General features: G+C 43.0%; 2 protein-coding genes and 1 long non-coding RNA gene across 5 annotated transcripts; 1 reads left to right on the forward strand and 2 right to left on the reverse strand.

Moving 5' to 3' along the window:
* Positions 1 to 4,200, reverse strand: CCDC51 (coiled-coil domain containing 51). Of its 3 annotated transcripts, none has more exons than XM_066558077.1 (5): positions 4,178 to 4,200; positions 2,562 to 2,799; positions 2,095 to 2,441; positions 1,615 to 1,779; positions 1 to 880 (listed from the first exon to the last, which is right to left on the reverse strand). In XM_066558077.1, the coding sequence occupies exons 3-5, from the start codon at positions 2,410 to 2,412 to the stop codon at positions 104 to 106; spliced, it is 1,260 nt and encodes a 419-aa protein (XP_066414174.1). In that variant the 5' UTR covers positions 2,413 to 2,441; positions 2,562 to 2,799; positions 4,178 to 4,200; the 3' UTR covers positions 1 to 103. The 3 variants fall into 3 exon arrangements, with proteins under 3 accessions (XP_066414174.1, XP_066414172.1, XP_066414173.1); XM_066558075.1 differs by lacking the exon at positions 4,178 to 4,200 and adding an exon at positions 3,873 to 4,102; XM_066558076.1 differs by lacking the exon at positions 4,178 to 4,200 and having other exon boundaries at positions 2,562 to 3,803.
* A 3-nt stretch (positions 4,201 to 4,203) lies between these two features.
* On the forward strand, positions 4,204 to 7,912 carry LOC136561655 (uncharacterized). Its single transcript, XR_010784380.1, has 4 exons — positions 4,204 to 4,281; positions 4,358 to 4,413; positions 6,205 to 6,292; positions 7,738 to 7,912. It is a non-coding gene; the product is annotated as an uncharacterized lncRNA (long non-coding RNA).
* Positions 7,913 to 10,063: 2,151 nt separating this feature from the next.
* Positions 10,064 to 22,988, reverse strand: CCDC174 (coiled-coil domain containing 174). The gene is made up of 11 exons (XM_066558285.1): positions 22,909 to 22,988; positions 21,417 to 21,521; positions 20,419 to 20,519; positions 19,482 to 19,540; positions 18,381 to 18,561; positions 16,748 to 16,843; positions 15,767 to 15,903; positions 15,284 to 15,378; positions 14,883 to 15,030; positions 13,951 to 14,085; positions 10,064 to 12,902 (listed from the first exon to the last, which is right to left on the reverse strand). Exons 1-11 carry the CDS (start codon positions 22,948 to 22,950, stop codon positions 11,863 to 11,865), a joined length of 2,139 nt encoding a protein of 712 aa, XP_066414382.1. The 5' UTR covers positions 22,951 to 22,988; the 3' UTR covers positions 10,064 to 11,862.
* Positions 22,989 to 25,129: the final 2,141 nt, after the last annotated feature.

The raw sequence follows: 25,129 nt of genomic DNA on the forward strand, positions 1-25,129 counted from the left end.
TAATGAGAAACGCTACAGCAGCTTTATTTGGACTTGTACTCCAGGTACTTAGAGTGCAAGTTTACCTTTATTAATCTACTAAGTTGTGGCAATTAATTAGGGATCAGTTCCCTTTCAGGATGATATAGAGTACAGGAAGAGTAATGGCAAACATAGCACATGTCAATGCAGTGCTGTAAATAGAACTTCTCTTGATTTGTGTTTCCAGTCTCCGCTCGGTATCACACAGCTCCAGAATCACATCTCTCACAGCAGCAGCCTGGCCCTTGCCCTCCCCTGCAGGCCTTGGCATCACTCTTTCTGTAGGTCGGGACTGGATGGCAACTTTGACACTGTGCAGCTCAGACAGCACCTGTGTGATACTTTCCTGTAGACTGTTAAACTGCTGTTGTAAACTCCCCAGACATGAACTGACTTGTTTAATGTAGTTTAGCTGCTCATTTAAGGGCATTAAAAGAGAATCTATTTTTATGGAGTCATTCCTGGTTTCTCTAGCTAACAAAGCCCCTTCTTTCCCTCCCTTCGATGCTGTTGTTTGCAGCACATTTTTTAGGTCTTCTATGACATCACTGAGATCTTTCTGCTGCAAGTAATGGCTGGAGGCCTGTTCTTTGATTGCTTCTTGTAAATTTACTGGGCCTTTTTGTGCTTCAAGCACCAAGACTTTCAATTCTTGCAGCCTTACTCGATTGACATAGGTGGAACCAAGAACACCTATAACAGCTCCCAGCACAGAGCCAATAATAGACCAGTTCTTTGTTTTTTCAGCTCTTGTGCGTTCCTTCTCGTGGCTTTCCCTGACAGCTGCAGAGAAGAGAGAGAACTTTTCTCTCTCAGATTCTTCTGCATTTAAATATGCAGCTCGGTACCTCTTCTCTTCCTGCAAGAAATAGAGTGATGAAAAGAGAAGGTATAATATGAAGCTATAAAGTCTATACTAAAGGAAAAACCCCAAGCCAACCCCCAAACTCCAGTGCAGGTGAAGGAATGGAAATTTGGAACATCTATTAGTAGTTTCAGGAATTTTCCCTTGCCTGTGAGATTTTCTTTATTAATCCTACTTAAGTCAATGAAGCATCATTCTAAGTCTGAGAAATGGAAGAGGTTATCAGGAATCACAGCTGAAGGTCCTGTACATGAGAATCTGCCACATGATGATAGGAAATGGGTATGAGTGAGCAAGGTCTTTCACTCCCCATAATGTTCACTGTTTCACCCCTGCTAACTTCTCCAGACACCAGCAGAAAGCAGCTGAGAGAATTTCCATGGATTAGCCAGAAAGAGTTTCTCTCATCCCATGGAGAGTTAATTCATCGAATGGCAGCTTTTTCTTAACTACTCATGTACAGGTCACCACTACAACAATTAATTATCTAGGCTCATTATCTTCAGTTTGATTCTCCAAATTTACTACTCTGCTTTAGCATTAACATATAAAATTTGCACAGGGGATCAAACCATTGATAACAACTAAGTAAAACAAGTACCCTAAGAAATTAACTTTGATCACTTCAGAACTGAACTGCATCTACAAAAACAATCAATCACTAGTGAAGGAAACAAAGCACACAAATTTTCAACATATTCACCAATGCTTAAGTACCAACAAATTACCTGCAGCAACCTGTGTTCCAGAGTAGCCAGTTCTAAATACTGGGTGTCATCCCGAGAGACCCTGTCTAAGCGATCCCGAATTTCCTTCAGTTTAATCTGTTGGGCTTCTACATTTTCACGAGCCTCTCGTACTATCCCTCGAGCTATCATAAAGACATTTTCTGCCTGAGAGAGAAAGAGCATTTATTTTAGAGACTTACTACCATACAGACCTAAATTGCTAATTATATATAATTTTTTTTGGGGGGGGGGAGGAAAAAAAACACCAACAAAATAAAACACACTACTCCATTTCAATTCAGAGGATAAGCTCTATTTACTACATGCATAGCCTAGAACACATTCACAGTATCTGCACAGACAGCCAAAGCAGAAAAAGACATAATTCTCCTTGGATAACCTTTTCTGCCTCAGACAGTGTTTATGCTGCATACACCTCTATTCATCATTTTAAAAATTCCACGTTATCTCCATCTTTACCTCTGTCACTTTTCCCTGAGCCTCTCGAACTTCATTGATTCCAACAAATTCTTCGTATCTGTCCCACCAATTCCTGCACGTTGCAGACACTTTTTGGAGGGAGTTTTTCCCCATAGCAGTCCCAGATTCTGTGATCCGATGAAGGAGCCCCATGGCCATTTCCACTGCAGACTTGGCTTCGGGCCTCTTGGGCGCCGATGGGCAGTAAGTCCTCACCACGTGTAAATTCACTTTGGGACTCCACTTCATCAATGAATGGTGATACTGCAGACCACAGGACACTGAGGACACACTTGATTTGTATTTCATAGGCCCCATGTCTTGAATTTAATTGCTAAATAAAAGTGCTACAAGGAAGAAAAGAAGTTATTGAATATGGCTGATTCGTAGCTCTTCAACTACAAGTGTGTCAAAACTAATGAATTCAAGAATGGCTAAACCATTGCTACTTTTACACCACTGCTCACCTAGAGAACTTTCCAAAATTTTCAACAAAGTGCAATTGTGCCACAGATTCCTGATTTTCTGTTAGGAAGTACTCCCACCATGCTTCATGCTTCTTGACAACTAATTCACCCACGGCGTGAGCAGCGATCATGTGCAGATCCAGTAACAGCAGGAGTAACTTCAGAGAAATTCAGAAATTCAGTGCTTCAGCAGAGCAGTGACTGCACAACGTGGTTTGTGCCTCAGGTACTCACAATTCTGCAAAAGAACAGAAAAGGAAAAAAGGCAGAGAGGGGACAAAATCTTGATAAAAAAAGAAGTGTGGCTCGATCATTCCCTTTATCTCACATTGCACAGATACAGGAAGTGCTGAAGGATACAAAGACAAAAACACAAAGGACAGAGGGAAAACCCAGAAGTGCTGAACCAAATACAAGCACTCCCATGAGACTGCCTACAAAATAAAAAACCATGACCAACCACAAGAATAGAAAAATCTCAGGCAGTGAATATACAGCATTCTAACACGCAGGGCTGCATTTTAAAATTAGCTTAAAATTCTTGCTTACCCTGCAAAAGCAGGCTGCTAGTTATGTTTTACTGTCTACTGATTTTAAATATGATCTTAGAATTCTACTGAGGCACATTATTCTAAAAGCTAGAAATTGGAGAACTTTTCAGTCCAGTTTTATATGAAATTCGAGTATGACTATATTAGATTTTGACTAATATAATATGAAAACATGAATTACCGAGAACACTTGATAGCTGCTGCATAGTTTAAAAATTTATTTAAAACAGATTTCCTTGTTAATTTTAGGTGGTTAATGCAGGCATCTCCACAAAAAAGTACTGAAACAGCGGGAAAATTCTGACCACCACAGGTTCATTCCCCTGCTGACTAGTTCTAACAACTAATAATAACTCCAAGTGGCATTATGAAAATCTTACCAGTTGTTTTACATGCATAACATGTAAGATCAAACCCACAAGAACATGGAAATGAAAGAAGTTCTCTCTCCTGCCAGCATCACTCACACATCTACTGTCAACAGCAGTGTTGAAGACCTACTCTACATTGCAGGCCACAACAAACATCAGCTCAATTTTGTCTGCTCCAGAGTGCAAAATTCCCCTCTCTTAATTGCATTACTTCCTGAAGAGTTTAACCTAATATTCAGGATACTGGAGAATAGAAAAAAAAAGAGGGAGAAAATTGAGATTTGAAGAAGAATTTCTATGCAAACAGTCACAGACTGTGATGAACGTGATCTCAGCCTGAGCTTAGAGGACACAAGAAAGTTGTGACAGCTTAACCTGACATTACGTGCCTGGTTCTCTCTTGCCTCCCTCGCAAGAAGCATTTCCTCTGCCTGCCGTCTCTGACAAACACGCTCTCAAAAGCTGCCGCACACAGAGCCGGTGGCCAGCGGGACTCCGCTCCCCGGCTCCCGCAGCGCTCCCGCGCCGGGCCGAGCGCAACCCGGCACTGCCGCGGCGCCCCCGCATCCCGCCGCCGGCTTCCTCCGCACCACAGACCCCGTCCCTGCCCGGGGGCCCTTCCACCGACCCGGCAGAGTCGCCGCTCCCCTCCCGGCCGGCCCCGGCCCCGGCCCGGCCCCGCCGCGCCCCGTACCTGCCCCGGCCCGGCGGCGGAAGCGGCGGCGGCGGAAGCGGCGGCGGAAGCGGCGGGAGCGGCGGGAGCGGGCGGAGCGAGCGGAGCCATGTCGGGCCGGGAGGGTAAGGCCGGGCCCGGGGCCGTCGGTGCCGCCCGCCCGGCCCCGCCCGGCCCTCACTGTCCCCTCTGTCTTTGCAGGCGGCAAGAAGAAGCCGCTGAAGCAGCCGAAGAAGCAGACGAAGGACCTGGATGAGGTAGGGGGCGGGAGAGCCGCGGCGGCGGCGGCGGCGGGAGAGCCCCGGCCGGGAGGGAGCCGGCGGGCCTGGCTGCCCGGGGGTTCCTGCCGACATTTACAGGAGCAGGCAGTGACAGGACGAGCGGGAATGGGCTCAAAGTGAAAGAGAGGCGGTTTAGATTAGATATTAGGAAGATATTCTTGCCTGTGAGGGTGATGAGTCCCTGGCACAGCCCAGAGAAGCTGTGGCTGCCCCATCCCTGGAAGTCTTGGCTTGGGCGAAACTTGGAGTAATCTGTGCTTGTGGAAGGTGTCTCTGCCCATGGCAGGGCTTTGAAACAAGATGATCTTTAAGGTCCCTTCCAACCCAAGCCATTCTGTGTTTCTCTGATGCCATGACGACATCCCGCCAGTGTTCCACCATGCTGGTGGATGCAGCAGTGCTGGCTGTCAGAGCAGCTTGGAATGCCCTTGGCAAACCATCAGACTGCGAGCTGAACTCGGTCAATCTCTGCTGTCCCAGGAGCCTGGGATTATTGTGTAGCTTGGATGAATTAAGTACTAGTGAACGTATTAAATTATGTACTAGTGAACGTATTAAATTATGTACTAGTGAATGTATTAAATTATGTACTAGTGAATTGCATGTTAGAAATACTCTGAACCCTTACATTAAAGTATGGATGTCAGCTCCTATTTCTGAGAATAGTGCATGATGGATGAGGTGCCACTGTTTGGAAAAAGGCAAATACAGTACCTCTTTGAAAAAGGAAAAAACCCATAGCTTTCTAAATAAGCTTTATTGTTAAAGAAACGGTAGAACTAATAAAGTGCTTACAAGGATGCAAGTTAGAAACATTTGTGTGTCAAATGATGTAAAATTTATTTTTGTCTCAGCTCTGCAATACTGCGAGCATTTGGGAGCAACACATTGCAAGAAAAACCCCACAGAAGTGGATAAATGTGAGGGATTGATTTACTAGGAAAGACACATTAGCCAACTGGAGACAGGAAAACCTGGAGAGAGAAACAGAATATTCTGTTCTGTGAGGGGTAGGTAGGGGAAGTAATACAGTTACATTGCAGCAAGGGAGGCTTTAATGAAAGAAGAGGAAAGCTTTGCAGTTGTAAAGATGAGCCATGGTGAAGAATCTGTGGAATCTCAGTTATCAAGGTCCTCAGTTCAGTTTCCACAAAGTTCTGAGTGCCAAGTTAAAAGTCTGGGTCCTTTTCAGCCTTGGTGTCTGTGAAGAATGTCTGTCTAAGGGACAGAGTATGTCTGACTTCTCCTGGATTTGGAGGCTCATCCAGCAAGGAGGCTCAATAGCTGCCTTGCCTGCACAATTTGCCAGCAGTCTCATTAGATTGCTTGGAATTAATACAAATTTATTAAACCCAGAAGAAATGACATATATGTGGGAGGATTTAAAAAAAATATGCTTTTACTTTAGCCTTACTTTATTTACATTCTTTATAGCCTAAATGTTTTTGTTAGTGCCTGTTTGCTGGGCTTCATGTGTCACTGAGGGTATGTTCATGAATGGTGTTAGTGCAAACATCTATCAGTCAGAGGAATCATAATCTCAGAATGAGAAATAATTCCAGGAAGACCAAACATACAGAGTTAAAGTTCAGTTTGTGGTCTTTGTGATAGTTTTGCAATGTTCTGCATATTTAGCATTATTCTGCCTCGGTCCAGTCAGGTGTTTGTTGCTGCTGGAATAGTACATTTGTTTTTCCTTGCTTCTCAGTTGTTTTTGAATTTGTCTGTGGAAGAGATGTTAAAAAATGCTGCTGTTCTTTCCTTCAGACGGATCTGGCATTCAAACAAAAACAGAAGGAGGAGCAAAAGAAACTTGAGGAGATGAAAGCAAAAGCTGCTGGAAAAGGTCCCCTGGGTAAGTGAGGTGCCATCCTGGCAGGAGAAATGGGGGTCTTGCTGGCTTCAAAAATTTAATGTTTTTGTTTGACAGACACAAAAAGGCAGGTGCCTCTGGGTTTTTTGACATAGATAAATAAGTTGATGGCAGGTATAGATGATATGGAACAAATAGAGGCTATTTTTTTTCCTATGCATTTTCATCCCCAAATGATGCAGGTTCTGGTTCAGCAGGCAAATCACTGTGTCTGGCACACTGACTTATTCCACTGGTATGTGCAGGGACATTTCTGCTCTTTTTGTAGTAAATCAGTCTTTTCAGATGTATTACCTGTAGGCTTTGCAACAGTCTTCCAAGTTTAAAAAATCCATTGCTTGTCCTCTGAGAGGATGAATTTCTTCATTATAAAAATGTGACTGGAAGCCAGTCTGGCTTCAATCCCTCTGCCTGAGTGACTGTAAAATATCTGAGGCATGGAGTGAGTTCACAGGGTGTGTCCTGGTGGCCCATGGAGGCCATCCCTGTCTCAGTGACAGTCACAGAGTGCTCACATGGCTCTGCACTCGCCTTCTGCTCTTCCAGCTTTTGCCATGGTCCCATCAGAGGTGTTCAAGGGTGCACCCTGCCTGCCTCTGTTCTGTCCTTACATCCTAAACTCATTCTGTGTAGGGTGCTTGAGCTCACACATCTCTTCAGAGTTCTTTCTCTGCCCTTGTCTAGACTCAGTGTCAGTCATCTGGCCCTTGTCTGATGCTTACCAAAGCAGGTAAGGACTGTTGTGTTGCTGTGGCAGGGTCAGCCTATTTCCAAGAACCTTAGCAGGGCAATGCTGTTGGAATCAAGTTGCAATGCAGAGTCTGTTGCTGACTCTCGGCCCTTGCAGTCTGCCTTGGTGCAGCCTTGCTGTTCTCTTTCCTTCCCACTGGTCATATCTGACACAACTGGAGAAAAACAGCAATTACCACAAATGTCACACTTGTTGCTGTGTCAATACCTGGTGTTCTTTCTTTAGTGTCTTAGACTTTAGCATCTTCATTAATCTGCAGGGAATTCCAGTACCTGCTTCTGTAGAGCTTTGATCCCAGCTGGGGGCTTTGGTGTAGGGATACAAAAGCTTTTATTCCCTTAGTCTTGATTTTGATTTGACCAGACTGCTCCTGCTGCATAAGAAATAATCAATGGAGAAACAAAGTAACTGTTGGAATATTTCTTCCATTGTAGAATCAGGGGGCATATTTGGTTCCAGGAGAAACCTTATTTCTAATGTTAAATAAATCACTGTTCACAGTAAGGTGTGAGAGATCAAAACCACACAGGAGGAGTCACACGTGCAGAAACAATTCACCAGTGGGAACCAGGGCTGTGCAGGCTGTCTAGTGGGGGGATTCAGCTTTCTGAGGACCTGCATTTGGAGCTAAGCTCTGTCACAGTCACCTAACCAGCTGTGTTGTTTCTTTTGGCAGCCAGTGGTGGAATAAAGAAGTCTGGCAAAAAGTAGCTTGATCAAACTGCAGGGTAAGAAGTGATCAAGTTACTCAATGGACCTGCAGACTTCAGAGAGTCTTGAAAACACTCTGTCATTTGGGAAACATTGTACATTTTGTTTAGTCACAATAAATCCTTTTTGTTAAGATGTGATATTTTCTCTTTACCTGTAGGTTTTGTTTAAAAATGGCTTTACTGTTTTATACCGGAAATGAAACTTTTACTGAAGACCATGTGTGTCCTTGTGCAGCCTGAGTGCCTCTGATCATTTGTTAGTCATTTGTGAGAATAAATTTCAACTTCTCCTCTCTTTTGACTGTGGAGTCAGGGCCTGAGTGTTAAAATCTGCAGAGTTTTATTCTGGAGGCTTAGGTCTAGCTGCAGTTGTTTGAGATGCAGCTATAGCAGTATGTGCTCTCCTAAGAGCTCTAAGTTTTCTTTAAACAAAAGTTGGGTTGTACTTCCATCACCAGCACCTTGGGGCAGCCACTCTAAAACAACTCCTTCCCATGTTCCTACTTTGGAGCACTGCTGTGCCCTGTAATCCCCCTGCCTGCTGAACATACACTTGCCTTTGTCCTACAAATCGTCACTGCATCATTTTCCTGAGCTACATCTTGACATCACAGCTCTGTCACACTTGTGGAATGCCTTTGGGATGGAGAGGGGAGGGGAGCAGGAACTGAATTCACGAAATGAATGGCCCTGACTGAACACTGGTTATGGAGACTTGAAGGAAGGAATATGCTGTTCCCAAGGTGGGACTTACAGGGGAAAGAATCAATTCAAAAGCCTTATTACTGAAGAGAAATGGTGATACAGAGACTGTTCCTGCTGTCAGGCAAGGCAGCTGATGGCTGCAGAGGGGGAATGGCTTCTGAGAACAGCGAGACTCGGCCTTTAGTGGCACGGGGGAGTTACATGGGAAATCTGGGCCTGCACAGTTTGGGCTCCTAAGGAAGAGACCGCAGGTGTTGGGTGTTCACAGCGTGCTGCTAAGAGGGTTTCCTTGTTAAAAAGATATTTTTAGAGGACTAGAGGCGTTTCCTCCTTCCCTCTGAAACGCGAGGCTCCGTTTCAGCAGGGCGGGAAGGGCGGTTGCCCTGGATACCTGGGAGCGGGAGCGCAGGCCTTACAGTGCCATCAGCCCGTGCCGAGGGCCGCCGGCAGCGCCCCTGCCACGGAGCGAGACCGGGACCGGGACCGGGACAGCGACCGGGAGCAGGGTCGGGGTCGGGACCGGGCGGGGCCGCGCGCGAGGGTCCCGCCCTTCCTTGGGCTCTGCCGCCCCCGCGCGGCGGCCGCGGGAATGGCGGGGCGCGGGCCGTGCCCGCCGCTGTGCGCATGTGCAGCGCTGCCCGCGGCGGGCGCTCCCTCAGCGCGGCCCCCGAGCGCTCCCGCCCGGCACGGGAGGCTCCGGCCGTGAGGCCTCGCCTTGTGCTCCCCCGCCGTCTCTGGCCGAGCCCCTGAGCTCACACAGCTGCAGGCACGTAGTTCCTACCCCGTGTATGAGCCTCATCTCACGTGCCGGTGGTTCATAGGAAGATCAGAGCCCTGGTGTCCTCCGAAAGGGGATAAATCAGCCCTTGGTGATACTGAGGAAATTAAAAGTACTTTTCTGAACATCAGATTGAGTCCTGCCAGCCAGATAGAGCGTGTGAAGGCTGAAATTCAAGATTGCATCATTCTTCCATTTTGGGTAAGAGTACCTTTGGTAACACAAAACTATTCACAAAAAAAGGTAGGACAAAGCTGCCTTAGCTACAGAGCAGGGACTGCTTCTGGCTCTGTGCAGAACACTGAAGGCCACACAAGGCACCACTGGTACCTCTTGGGGCAGAGCTCCAACCCATGAAACACAACCAGAGACAGAGTGTGCTCACAGCTGTGCACACTCAGTGAGAGCACAAGCTGGCTTTACTTCACTTTTATCAGTCACGCACTGGTGGTGGCAGATCCCTGCCCACACTGCCCACCTCACCCCCATTCCCACTGATGTGTAACTAACCTGGGGGGTGGTTTAAATGAGGAAGAGGGACAGGGAGACAACACGGTCCAAAATATTGGAGAAATAAAACTTTGGCAGTGTATCAATAAGGAATTGTTTGCCCCAAGAATTACTGAATGAAATGAATGAGGTTGCTGATCCCAGCCAAGCTAACTTGAGGTGGTCTGAGGGGAGGAGAGCGAACAGAAATGTGTGCTCCACAGCATGAGACAATATGCAAAAAGCATTTCAGCAAAAAAGCAAGAGAAGAGGGAAGGAGACCAAATGGCAAAGTGACAGATCACTGCAGTGAGAGCTGTTCTCAACAGGCTTAACTTTAATGTAGGCTCTGAACCGCCCTCCTGGCCAAAAGCCCTCCTGCTTAATATTAGGCTGTGGAAATGAAGTTAAACAAAGGAACACTTTCATTGTATCTTTTTACATAACACTATGTAATAAATGGCATTTCATTTCTTACTGCAGCTCCAGCTCAATGTTAAACTAATGCAAAGACAATATAACTCCTAAACCATAGATACACATAAAATTATCACAGTCTGAAGGGCACAGAAAAACCAAAGTCCAAAAGGCAGCTGGAAATGGATGTCAATTAAAATAGCAGCAAAATAGAACAAATATTCTTTGTAGGGAAATCTATTGAAGGATACAATTGCCATAATCAATTCAAGTCAAGCTCTAGTGTTTGAAAAGACTTTGCCCACTCTTTAGAGTTAGTGGAGCTCCAAGGAAATTATACCCTGTTCTGAATGGCTTCCAGATACTGATTCTGTGAGGTCTTAGAAGAGGAAACTTCCTTAGTGTAAATCAGCCAGCCTGGAAAACTGGGTGTGACCTTCTCTAAAACATTTTCCATCCTCATTTTCTTCAAAATTGGGATAGTAGTATTATATTACTTCAGAATAGTATTCTGAGGTTAAATTAATGTATAATTGTAATGTACTGTTCCTGCTCTGCAAATTCCAGTGCAAAAGCCAGTGATGTAGGAGCTGAGGCTAAATTAGAATTTGGGGACAGAATATATTCTTCTGCACGTCCTTCAGTCACGCTGAACATCTTCATGTTCCACCAGGCTTGCAGAGCAGCCTGAGATCTGACTGAAGCAGACAAGGGGAGCAAATCAGTTTTGTCTCCTTGGCCAGTTCACTGTTGCATTTAAACATTCACTATTTTATCTCTGCCATTTAATGATCTATGCAATTGCCCATTCTAACGTGCTTTTCTAGGTCTTATCCTTGTATGAGGCTTTTAAAATACAAGTGATCTAAATTACCTTCAGAAATAAAAATCTTCTACATGGCAAGTAAGTATTCTCATTTACTAAGATTCTGAAATAAAAGTTAGTTCAGTAGATTGGTCTGCTTTTATATTTAATGACTCCAGTATCACAGTTTTTGGGAAAAAAGTATTAAATAAAGCCATATATGTAACTCCTTATGCAAGAAAAACACACTTGGAGAATTATGAGAGGATCTTCTAAACCAGTAAGACAGTAATTTCAAGTGTCAAGGCTTCTGCTTCAGTGTTTTGTTTATTTTCAGCCTACCCATCATTATTTATTGATTTCTGCAATGTCTCCACTCTAAAATGCTGCACAGAATTATGAGCTATATATGGACCTCAGGAATGCAGAGGCTATGTGAACCACCACTGTTCACTAGATAATATTCTGCACTTCCTAAAAGACAGGAGATTAAGTGAGGAACAAAATCATTCTGTTTGGCAGCACTGACCTACCATTTCCATACTGTTTCTATGGATGTCACTGAACTTGTAGTACCTCCAAACCAAAAGGCAGCTGGGAGCAACCAACTAAAGGAGTTTAGTTGGTTTCTCTTGACAACAAGTAATTAATATACCCTTAAGTTCAGGTCTAAGTGTCAAAGAGTTGAATTTTAGTAAAGAGGGAAGAATAAAAAAAAAAAACAACAGGGCAAAATATAGCTGTGATGTAAACCAGCTTAGGTGTCCAGGAGATTTATTCTGATGAACTAACAGAAACTTATTTTTCCCATATGTGAGAAAATAATATTCTGCCAAGCACACTATTATATTCCAGTTCTTTAGATCATGGTTCTTGCTTATCTTTTTGCTCAGCTCAAGTCACTTGTCTATAATAAGAGAGCATATCATCTAAACTTTGGTAAAGTGGTTCCTGATTTGGAGTGTCACTGCTGTCAGTCTGTGCTGGAGGTGCCATATCCTGAGTGCTGCAGCCACTGTCCTCTGTTCCTGGTGGCACATCCTGGGTGCTGCTGTCACAGGTGTCTGTTCCTGGTGGCATCTCTTGGGTGCTGCAGTCACAGGTGTGTGTTCCTGGTGGCACATCTTGGCTGCTGCATTCACAAGTGTGTATTCCTGGTGGCACATCTTGGCTGCTGAGGTCACAGACCTGTGTTCCTGGTGGCACATCCTGGGCGCTGCATCCACAGGTCTGCATTCCTGGTGGCACATCCTGGGCACTGCAGCCACAGGTCTGCATTCCTGGTGGCACATCCTGGGCGCTGCATCCACAGGTCTGCATTCCTGGTGGGACACCCTGGGTGCCGTAGCTGTAGGCCTGCATTGCATAGGGCATCTCAGGAGTGCCATAGCCGTACCCATGCATTGGTGGCACCATTGCTGGTGCTCCATAGCCATAAGCCTGCACTGGGAAGGGCACCTGGGCAGTGCTGTAGCCATAGGCTGGCATGGGTGGTGGCACGGCCCGGGCGCTGTAGCCGTAACCCCGCAGTGGGGGTGGCACACCTCGGGCACTGTAGCCATATGCCTGTGCTGGTGGTGGCATGTCCTCGTCATCACTGCTGTCATCCTCTGCTGAGGACACGCCCTGAGTGTCACGGCCACTGGGCTCTGCTGACCCTGGCTTAACTGGAACGCTGCTGTTGGAAGGCTGTGGTGACAGTGGCACATCTCCAGTGCTGCTGCCACTGCCCCCTGGCACCGATGGCCTCTGTTGGTTTTGTGCTCTCTCTGTTTCCAGTTTTTCAGAGGAGGTTTCTGAACTGTTCAAATTCCGACTTCGGAGATAATCATCTTTCTTTTGTCCCAAAAAGTAATCAGAAGGTGGTGCAAATTCTGGGTCTCGCTCATCTCTAAGTTCTTCCTGTTTCTTTTCCCATTGTCCAAACATCAGTTCTGTTAGAAACAGGAAAATGGCAGATTTAGCAAGGTCTGAAGGTCAATCAGACAGCAGGGAAAACAAATTGGCAAACAAAGAAGATGCAACTGTGTAAAGCCACCTGAAGTTCCTTTCTCACTTCATACTATATGGAAATACAAGAATCTAGTGGAGATTCCTTCAGTGAACCACAGTTAGTTCACTTTGCATTTTAGAGTAAGCTGTCCTCTGCTTTCTGAGTGTAGTATTTGCTGCAGTGCTGCCTGGGTGTTGGTGAGACACCAGGCTTCATCAGAGGAAGGAAAAAAAATAATGTCAGAGAGGATAAAGGTTTATGAGATAGGATCTGAAAGTTTGAGGGTTTAATGGAATCGTGAAGTTTCCCTTCACAGTGATGTTCATTAATGGAACATAAATATTGAAAAGTAAGAAGAATCTGGAAATACCAGTATTGCATAGAAGAGGCATACTGCTGTTATGGTACTAAAGAAGGTGAGCATTTATGTGCTTTGTCTATTCCTTGTTTGCTTTTACTTAGAAGCCATGCATCAGATTAGAATGTGCATGAGCTTAGATTAATAGTGCAAACTGAGTTAATAGGTTTGGGAAGGACCTACAAGACAGCCATCACTTTGTGACAAGGATGATGCTTCAAAATGGGACACAGGCACTGAAGTGGTCTCTGCTTGCATCAAGCTTTAGTATCGTGCTGTACCTGTTTGTGTGATACAACCTATCAGGTAGCAGAAGCCACAGGAATATATCAAGAAAAGATCACACTGTACATCTTATGAACTACAGAATTTGTCATTGTGTCAACCTGTCAAGATCATCCAGAAATGCAGTAACTCATATAGAAGAAAACTTTTGGAGACATTACAGCAGCTACTGGCACTAAGGCATCCTTGTCAGTCACTGCCCTGGACACGGGAGAGTCATCACTACCATGGCAGAAAGGGTTTCACTGCTTCTCAGTTCTTACCATACTTTGGTCACAAAACAGAAATGAAAGTGACAGTGTACAAACTCTTTCCCCACAATGTTCCTGAATCTACATTTCCTTACCTTTGCCTTTATCCCACTCCCGGACATAAGGCACTCCAGGCTTTGTATCTCTCCTCTCCTGGATAATGACCTCTACCTTCCTACTTGCTGCAGTAACTCTTGGAGGTTCTGGTTCCTCAGCAGCACCTTTCACCTCTGTGTTACAGGATGAGATAGTAGAGATTGTCAGTTACAGAATAAAATCTATATGACTCTCACAGGTAAAAATAAGAACATTTATTTCCATATATCCCCAATAAGAACAGTATCTCTATTTCATTTACTGGAGAAAACAATTTGCATTCTTATTCTTCTGAATACCCATAACAGTGAGCAGTGGCATGATGCTGTTCTTCATTTCCAGAACACTTCACAGTTAATCACTTGCATGGAATTCTGACACAGTAAAATATCAGCTACATTTTCCAGTGGGAGACAGACAGTACAAGTTGACTATCAGTGTTTTAAGAGAGACAGCACAGACACAGGATTAGAATTCAAATTCATTATCCTAAATCCTAGAGTCAGCTGTATCTCCAATTCACACACTGCACTCAAACTGTCACAGTGTATATTGGATGATATCAAAATGCCTTGTTACTACTTATTCTACCTCATCTTCATAGAAGAAAAAGCAAGTACAATGTCAGCAGTTCTAGCCTCAACGTGCATAATTAACCCATGTAATTCCTGCTGTCAGGTGTGAATCAGAAAAAGGCTACAATCTACATACTGTATTTCTACCTGCATTATTAAGCTATTTCTGGCATGATTTTATATCTATACACAATTACATCAGCTCTCATCTTAACAGTTATGTTAACTGTACATATAGAATATACAATACCAATATATTGAATGTCTAAACAAATACAAGTTAGAATCTGTCTGTCCACAGATCAAGAACAAGGTGAAATAGCAAGAATTTAAGTTAAAAAGGCAACAGATCATACCTCCATTCTCCAGTTTTTCTGCCTCTTCCTCTAATCCAGCTTCCCTTAACTTTTTAATCTTCCGTGCTCGAAGTTTGGACAGCCTTGCATCTAGAGCTGCTTTCCTCTTCTCCTTCAGCTGTTCACGTTTATTTCTCTGATCAAGTGTCTTAACAGCAAAAGAAAACATGAATTATTCTTCCTTTGTTATTATAAACAAGTACATATCTTCCTTCACAAAACAATGAAAAGCAATCCTAATCAAGTACTGTGTTTCAACAGGAAAAAAGAAGCCAAATTTCTCTGGCTTCTTTGGGTCAGTTGCAGGCATGACCTAAAGTAGCACTTACACAACAAATCAAAGACAGTAACCTCTGAAACCACTCTACCCTGGCAGCCCAGTCTGCGCTTCACTCTCATACCTGCTCCCTCAGCATATCCAGGGTTGCCCGTTGTTTATGCCTGAGTTCTTGGTCCCGAGAAAAGGCAAAGTAACCAACACCAAGCTGCCTGGCCTCTGAGAAGGAGAAAAACAATAGGTTTCAGTTAAATTCAGTTTATAGTTGGCAGTAACTACAGCCTCCAGGCACCCTGCTTTCAGGTGTGGAATTATTCCCAACACTGGATTGGTTTTAGATGGCTAAAAAAGGCTTGCTTTAGATAATACATAAAGTGAAGCTTCTTGAAGGAGAACACAAGAGGAGGTAGAGAAACATTTGAGAAAAATACAATTTGAAGAAAAAGTAAATCTAGACTTATGTACTGGTAACTTTCAACAGTTATTACACATGTGGCTTGACACACACCTACACTTTGCCAGACAGGCACGGGAAGGAACTTTCCCTTGCTCCCTCTACAATTGATTGGTGGTACAAAGGTAAGTGATATAAACTATGGCACTGTACCATTTTCTCGAATGTCCTCATAATGTATGGGTCCCATGGGTTTTCTGAGGGCTTCTTCCTCTTCCTTTTCCCACTGCTGCCTCTGAAGTTCTCTTCTCATGTCTTCAGATAACAGAGTATTCCCATCAAGTTCTTGCCTAATTAAAACAAATTAAGCATTACAGAGCAGAATTTACCAGTTTGTCAGTACCAAACAGTGCAAGTATGATTTAGTCTGATCCACTATTGCAGTTTCCACAAAACACAGATCACTGTGGACACTACTTAGTGATACAATGCTGATGACTATGGTACATGGTCAAGATAGAAATACAAAGCTGCCTCTAAAACAAGGTACTGGTAGAACATGTTATTAAAAGACAAAATAATATTCTTTCTCAGAAGATTTATGAAATAATTATCAAATCACAAAATGGGAGAAGAAATAATCAGTTATTGGCATCTGTGGGAATTCTAGCAATCACATACAGGACCATTTCAGATTTAATGTAAGAAAATAAAAGGTATTTGAAGTAACAAAACAATGCTTTACCCAAAAGATCGACTCAAAATATTAATATTCAAATATCGATACCCAAATATTAAGAAGGAAGTAATTTTAACAAAAGAGATGTTAAACAGCTGTTTAACAGAAGGACAGAACCAAACAAATAGAGGTCTAACAAATTCACTTTGAACATCATGAAGAATTTGGAATTGCTAAAAGACTATCATAAATTTCCATGTTAAACAGAACTGGAATCACTTTCCTGGCATTTTATGGAAGGTATAATGAAATACAAAGACCCCAGTTTTTAAAAGATGCAACAAATATCTGAGTTTGCTTAAAACCTTTCTCTACAAATTATGCAAATCTAGAAAAAGCAGTAACATTAATTCTGGATGGAGAATGGGGTGACAAAGCACAGCCTCTCTTCCTTCTCATTAAAAAAATATGTTAGATACTGAGAGGAACATGCAGCTCCTTTAGAGAAACCACACCTTTTCCCTTGAAGCTCCTGATCCATTTTAAGTAGACTTGGTAAATCCTTCTTCATACAGCGTCTAGATCGGCCCAAGAAATCAACATAATCAACCCTGTAATGAAAGAAAAAGAAAAGCGATGCAAAACTTGTATTTGCAGATTAACAGAAATCTTACCCAGAAGACAGAAGCAGTAACCCTTTCCAAGGAGTATTCCAAAGGAGATTTCCAAAGAGCATCTGCTGTCACCTCCCAGTGCGTGTGTGACAGTTGCTCCTGCTTTTCACTTAACACACTCCCAGATTAAGAGGACAGTTCTGAATGGGGCATAGGACAGTTCTACCAGACATTTATTCAATCTCCCTTTGAGATCCCTGTTCACTTGGGCAATGAAATGGTGTACAAAATGTTCAAAAGTAACCATGTCACGTAGTTTTCAGAACAAAATAGAACTCAGCCTACTCTTTGCTTCCCATGGTGAAGATAATGAGGCAGCATTGACTTCTTGTGGATATGAAATTGCTACAATACATTTCAATTATTGGTCTAAAGGCCATTCAGAACAGACTGATAGTGTGCATTCAACTGGCATAACAAAGGCTGACTAAAACACAAGCAAAATGTTCCTCTGAAGCTATTGTGCTTCTTATTCAACTCTTTATAGTACTGAACATCTGATTTACAGTTGTTGAAAAAGCTGTTAAGAGCTACACTTACTGTCCTGTAATGTGGAAAGCTCTTTAGCATCAAGTTGCCTCAATTATCCCATTCTAAAGAATATTACATCTGAAAAAGTATGACTGGCAATCTAGCTCACAACTCCCAAACTTTTAAAGATCTGTGCTTTTAGTAAGTCCTTTACATAGTTTCTAAGGATATCTACACTAGTATTTGAAGAATGGGAGTGCTGTTTTGTATTGGTTACTGCAGGTTTAAACTGATTACCAGAAGTAAAATCTCTTGTTCCACAAGCATTTTAAACAAATGGGCAACAAATTGTTTAGTCAGGACTGGTTTCATAATTATTACTAATGTCTCAGATGAAAAAATAGTGGTAACTTGGAATGACACAGAAAGCTGTCAGAGACTATTTGTCAGCACTATTTGCTTCACTGTGCTGCAGCAAAGTGGAAGAAATGCTGAAAACTGTTCTTATGCACACCAGAGTTTCTCTCCTTTAAGAGAAAGCTGTACAGTTAAATGACTGCTCATTTTTAAGTCACTCACAATTAAAGAAAGGAAGATGAATACCATAAAATCCTCAAGTTTTGCTAAAATACATTTCAATTCAGCACATCAAAGCATAAAATGGTACCAAATACTGTGATAACTACTCGCATAAACCATGCAAGAAAATAACAGAGCAGATTACGTTGTCCCCCTTATAGCACATTGCCTTCATTGCAATTTCTCAAGATCCTAGATGTAGATTCTATTGCAGTGTTACCTATGTGGAAATGAAAGGGTCATGGAGGACTATCTTTATAGGAGAAATGAAAGAATGTTAACACCTCCTTGTCAATGTGTAGTAGGAAACAAAAATGAAAAACAAAGGTGCACTTCACACATTTTAAAAAAGAAAAGTATTTTCTCAAGAAATTCTCAAGATTAAGAGTGGCCAGGACAGATGAGCCTAATCAGTAGCACCAACCATTCCTCATCTGGGTCCTCTGGTGGTGGAATGTCTGCTTCAGGCTCAGTTTCCTCCTCATCTGTGTCTCTTCCTGAAGTCTTCCCAGCAGCTTCGCTCTGCTGCAGCTCCTGTACTTCATGCTGCTTATCTATGATCTTCTGAGTGAAATCCACCAGGTACAAATCTTCAGTTTCTTCATCTAGGGCAGAAAATCGATTCTTAGCGAACAGCCATGAAAAGAACAGAACTGAGCACAAAATCAATACCAAATAGCTACAATCAGCTTTTCAGCTGCTGCCAGCAATGCCCTTGACCACAGTATTGGGGAGTACTTAAATCTCATTCAGTGCCAAACAAACCCAGAGCTATTAAGTGGCTCCACAGTGATAATGTCTATTTCTGAATTGAAGTTTCAGGGCATTGTGTGCAGTACAGAAAAGGCTGCATTCTCTGCAGTAAAACATTCTCTGCTTGTTAACTGTTTCATAAGCAAAGGATTTGTCAAGGCTCAAATATTTTTTTGATGCTTAACATTTGGTATGTTGGCAGGAGCCAAGTATTCATGAGGGTACTTTTTAGGAAAGTAGAGGAAAGTGGTGGGATCATGTAGATGAAGATGGACACTGGTAAAGAAAACAGATTAATTGTGAGGAGATTTGTATTCTATTTTAATAATTACTTTTTGAAAGGGACTGAATGTGTGAGAGAAGAAAGGAACAGATTAGCATTCCCTATCCCTATTAGCTGCATGACTGGCATTCAGATATGGACCAGCCAGACTCTTCTGATCCTCTTCTCCTCATAAAGGCCCAACAATTAGAATACAGGACAGAGCATCAGCAATGCAATCCAAAGATTGCACAATGGAGAACAATTTTTTTTTGTTTTTCTAAGATACTGTATTGAAAAACCAGAATATACTTCACTCACTTAATGAACGAATGAAACAAGCCCCTAGCACTTTACCTGGTCAGGCTGCCCTTCAAAAGTAATTTTATTTTCTCCAGTAAAGTATATTTTTTCCTTTTCAAAGTGGAATAAACCATGTCAATCAGTTTGAAAAATAATTCCAAGAACTTATACATATATAAATGCTTATTTTGCAATAGTATTATTCACCTGGGAAGTCTCCTTTTGTCATTTTCTCATACAGCTTTGCTTTCTCTTCAAGCTTCTTTCTGAAAAAGAAAAAAAAAATGAACCTTGCAATCCCACCAATTCCAAGCACATTTTAAAGTGACCTATTTAGCCTTAGATAAATGGAACAGGAAAATCCTGGGACTGCCTGAGGTGTAAGAAGCTGACTTATGCCTGGCTTTTGTTTTGAACTTCACTAGCGTTTCTAAAGATACAATATTTTCCAGTTCCAGAATTTATACTGAAAATAATTTTAGTGAAGTTACAAATTTAATCTCAAATGTAATTTGTCAAGTAGGCAGAAACATGATGTTACAAGAATTCCACCTTTATCTAAATACTGTGGTCTGTCAGATAAATACTAGAAACCAAACCATTATTTGCAGATACTGAAAGACAGTTTTACAGGAAAAAAAAGAGATAACACAAAGTTACACCTAATCTTAGAAACTGAAGAGAAAACCTTAGCTAATTTCTGGAATTTCAAAGAGCAAGGAACTGCTTACAGAAGCACAGCTAATGATTTATAAATGGCATTTTCCACATATATCTTTTTGTACAACCAACCCATTTAGAAAATGAGGTAATTCTTGAAAATGTGAGCCATTTTCTGTCAAGCCCAAGAAACACTTTGCTACAGAATTCTAACAAGTCACTGCACTGGCTGGTAATTCTAAAGATGACTTTAAAAAAATCAGTAACCTGACACATTTAGACAGCTGTGATAATGTGAGGTCATGGGAGCATGAGACTGCTGGGATGCAGTCTGTATGCTACTGGTAAAAATTATGGATGATACTGGAATTACTGGCTGGTCTAAAGAGAACTGCTGGTCCAAAAGACTTCTTTCTGTGCTTTTTCTAAATACCAAAGAACAAATTCTGCAAAGCATTCCTTTCTTACAGAGCCTAAGAGCTACCTTGATTTATCCAATATATCCTGCTCTTCTGCCTTCTGCTCAACATCTTTCGCAGCTCGATTTACAACTCCCGTGTTCTGCTTGGTCCAGATACTTGGTTTCTGTGGAGGACAATTTTGTAACAACAAATAAATAGATGAAAATATTGAAATGGTAACAATTAAAAAAAAAATTGAACTCTATAATGCAAATGATGCACAGGAATCATGGAAGGCTTTGTAAATAACATCTTACACGTGTTTGATTTGAGACCATTCCTGTGCTGTACAGGCTGCAGGATGGTATCATAGTTAAGGGCAGGCCTAGAAGGCCTTAAAAATCCTAAAGGTACTCAGAAATCAGACAAAATCTATTCTGGCAAGGATGTTAAGGTTAAAAAACTCAATCATGCAATCTTGCTGATTAAATACGTACTAACAAAGCTAAAAAATGTTTCTATTCTCTATTGCCTCCATTTTAGATAAAAAATAGAATCAGGTGGCCTGTTTGCAGCATAACACTGTAAAAGCTGCACGTGCTTCAAATATGGCAGGAACAACACATTCTGCTTCTAGAAAGCTACAGAATGAACAAAACCCAAAGTGCAGTATAGAGCAAAACAAGAGAGATAATTGTGTACATTGTGTTCATTATTGTGCACCACAAACAGATAGCAGAGGAATTATCAAGGAAATTCAGTGAGTTGAAGAATCTCTCATCCTCCATCCTGCAGCATCATACAAAATCCTCCAATAAAAAAAGAAACATCCTCTCCTATAATTAAAGGGTGTGGATCCTTGGGGAACGAAGATTAAATGGGGATTTAGATGGGCACAAGACTAAGCTTTCTGCTGTGCACAGGAATTTCACCCAGAAATGAACTTTAAATAATGTTCTCATAATTTTATATTTGACTAGAAGCACAGTTCTGAGTATTTACTATTATTTAGATTAGAATAATAACTTCCTTACTTCCAGGATATAGAATGACAAAAACAACAATGGAAGATTACTTTTACCTTATTAGAGGTTCTGGGCTTTGCAAAGACACCAGCATCTTTCAACAGCTTTTCTTTCTTGAACTCCTCTTGCTTTCGGAAGAGTTCGGCTTTGAGATCTACCAGCTACACCAGCAGCAAAACAACACATAAATAACAGGTCACAGGCACCAGCTACTGCAATAAATAACTGCAACTCCAGGAAAACAACCTGTTAGTTACACTTATAGGAGCATGTGATTGCATTTTTATGTGGAACTTGGAAGCACTGATCTGATCACCAAGATCACCTCTTACAGCAAACAAAATAAAAAAACACAGAATGCAAATTATGATTAGGGATTAAAACAATCCCCAAAAGATATCCTTGATCCTTTGCTACATAATGAGGATAAGAGAGGCATAGCTCTGCCTAGATTTTACCTGCCCCCTAATGGCAAACAAATAGAGAAGGAGCAATGAAAAACATTACTGAATATGAAGAGGGAACTTTTAACCATTAGATAATAAATAAAATCCTGTCTCAGAAAATAACTGATAAAAGTTTGCTATAGTAAAACACATATTTACCCTACTGCTTTATGCACTGTTTAATAGTTTTGGATTTTTTTTCTCCTTCTTTTTAAATAAATATGTGAGTAGCATTGCCATCTGTGACCAAGGTCCATCTCAGCTTTTATTAAGCAACATCATCAGCAGGGGTGTTATCTTGGGATTAAAAATCTAGTTTGGAAGAGGATCTTATGCTACTTTTCCTGCTAGTCCTACAGATGACAAAATTCAGAACTGCACATTAAACCAGAAAAGTGCAAAACTTTGGTATTAATATTTGTCCCAAGCATTTGCTTTTCAAGTTGCTGGGACAAGGAAGTGCAGTGTCTTAAAAATCACTCGTTCTCCCTTCTGCTTAGAGGTGATCATCCAAAAATTCAATGTAAAATATTTCACAGTTAACTATTAGCATACATTAACTATTTACATAGCTCTTCATCTGCAGTGTTTGGCAGCTCTCGTGAGTGTCCTGGAGAGCAGCGAGGGGCAGCACCTCACCATCCCTAAGGGTGGGAAGTTAATCTGCCACAGCACAGACATCCCTGTTATGGGCTAATTTAATTTAATTGCGTCAGGAGCAAACCCAGGCCGGGCAGACTCGGGTTTGGAGCGCAGGGCGTGTGCCTGCTCAGGAAGGTGAGAGGACAAACTCCCAGCCCCGACACTGTCACAGACCGAACATGCGGCACACGGCCTTACACAGCCCTTTAACCCAGCATGTGCTGCAGTGACTGCCCATGGCAGTGGGGTTAAGGGAGCACACAGAGCATCGACCCTTTCTCCGCTGCGCCGCCCTCTCCGCAAGCGGCGGCACCAGCGGATCCCCGGTGGAGCCTCACGGCCTGCGCGGCCAGGCCCACCCCGCCCGCGGCAGCCCCGCGGCTGAGCACACCTCACAGCCCTACAAGCCTCCTGGGCAGGCGGAGGGGTTCGTTTTACCTCTCCCCGCTCAGTCACTCACCGAGGACGCGGCCACGTCCAGCGGTTTCTTCCTGCGGTCCATGGCGGGACCGGCCCCACCACTGCCACCCTCCCCGCCGGGCGGCCTTGCCGTAAAGCGCGGCGGAGCGCGGCGCTATCGCGACAGTTCTGCTGAGGGCGGGCACTGCCGCCATGTTGGGAAGGTCAGGGGCGGTCCCGGGGCTCGGCCCGCTGTGGGTTGGCCGGGGCGGAGCGCTTCTGTCCGGGGCTTCCCCGGTTTTGCGTAATCCCTGCGCTCAAACTGAGAGAGAAAATGTGCGTTTCTGGCGGCTGTGGGCCAAATCCTTCCGGCGTCCCACTGGAAATGTCCTTGTGGGCCGCGGGGCTGGAGCTGCTGCTGTTATGACGGAGCTGGGACTGCCCTGGCTGGGGGTGGCCGCTGTGGCCAGAAGTTGACAGGATTGCAGGCTGGCCCAGAGCTGGGATTGGCTAGATGAAGAAGATGGTTCAAACTTGGCATCAACATGAGTTCATTGCCTGGTGCCAGAGCCAAGTCACATGCTGAGGCCAGGTGTTCCTGTTTTTTGCTCTCGTTTGTGCAGAGTAGGGAGCTGAGTGGTGACCTATGGAAGGTTAATTCACCAATCATCCAAACTTCACACTCTTTATACAATTTAATAAACAAAGGCATCAACATTCCTTGGTTACAGATTACTCAGATTACACCCCAATTTGCTAGTTCCATCTCTTGCTTCCCCTGCTAATTAGTCTGCAGGCACAGTTCTTCCCTCCATTTGAGTCTGGGGCACATTTTGAGTAGGTGGTCAATGAGTTGTCATGATCTCCTACTGCCAGAATCACCTTTCCCCAGGTACTGCTCAGTTCTGACTTCACTCCTGGTGCCTCTCATCCAGGCAGCCCATTCATTTGGGGATTGTCTTCTCTTTTTCTTAAAACAGCAGATTAGCCAAACATATGCTCACAATGCAATTGCCTAATCATAACCACCCAGCCGTAGCTACTGATTAACACCTAAAAAAAAGGGCAAAGTTTGACTCAACCCCCTGTCAAAACCTTGAGAGCCTCAAAACTTGAGGGGTTTTGTATCATCAAGAGAAAAAACCCCAAAAACTCCAAAAAACAAACCACACAAAAAAACCCCCAAACACAACCAGGAAAAAAAAAATCAAACCAAACCAACCAATCCAAACTGAAACTGTCTTTCCTGCCGTAGTTGGTGAGTGCACAGAGATCAGACCTGAACATAACAGCCCACAAACATGTGGTGGATCCAGCTCTGTAACCTCAGAGAGGAGCACAGGAGCTCTTGGGGAGTGAGATTCAGAGTTTTAATTGTACTGGCTAACTCTTTATATCATTTTTCATCCCCATGAAGAAAAAGGACTCTCTGATAGGTTTTCATTGAAATCATGAAGATCATAGTTATCTGTGGTTGCAAGAAGAAGCTGCCTCTCACTTGTCTTTAATAAAGTGGAAAAATACAAGGTGCTCTGATGTTGTTGCTTGGCAGTGTGACAGCTGATAGAAGCACCAGATACAATTCTTCTGAGTTTGGAAATGTATTGCTTTTGTGTTTGGCAAGCTGGGTCAGGCCTGTGTTTAATACTTTATGGGCACAGAATTGCAAAGCTGATGGGGATAATCAGTTGCTAAGAAAGCTGCACCTGTATTCCAGGGAGTGTGAAGTGTGCAATTGAGAAAGAACAATTTCTGGCCCTCATGAAGCAATTTCTGACAGCAAAGCTGTCTTGTTTTTGGCTGTTTAAAAGGGGAATTGGTGAGAAACATCAGGTACAGGGAGGTGCAGGTCATATTAGAGCCATGAAGTATTTTAATCTGCAATGGAAGAGGAGAAACACGCTTTACTGGAAAATAGGACAAATGAATGAAAACATCTGTGCTGTTCTAATTAAATCACACTTCAACAAATCATTTATTGTTGCCTGTTCAAACCTCATCTAGTGACAACACTGAGAAGGAAAAACAGCCCAAACCCAGGCCTAGGTTGGTTTATAAAATGTTCCTTTCTGGTTGAGGGTGAGATTCATCACCAAGTCGGTAAGGAAAATCTGTGCTATTGAGTTGCACGACAAGATGTGGGAAAAGGAATTAATTCTAGAAATTCCAAGCTGGCTCGTGCTGCTGTGAGGATTGCAGAGCTGGCACTTGTGTTCCTGCAAGAAGCAGTGGATTGTTCTGTGGGTAGCAGAGATCTGGCTAGGCATTCCTGGATTGGGAAT

The sequence above is a fragment of the Molothrus aeneus genome, chromosome 12 (genome assembly GCF_037042795.1).
Source record: "Molothrus aeneus isolate 106 chromosome 12, BPBGC_Maene_1.0, whole genome shotgun sequence".
In the NCBI taxonomy this organism is placed as follows: Eukaryota; Metazoa; Chordata; class Aves; order Passeriformes; family Icteridae; genus Molothrus; species Molothrus aeneus.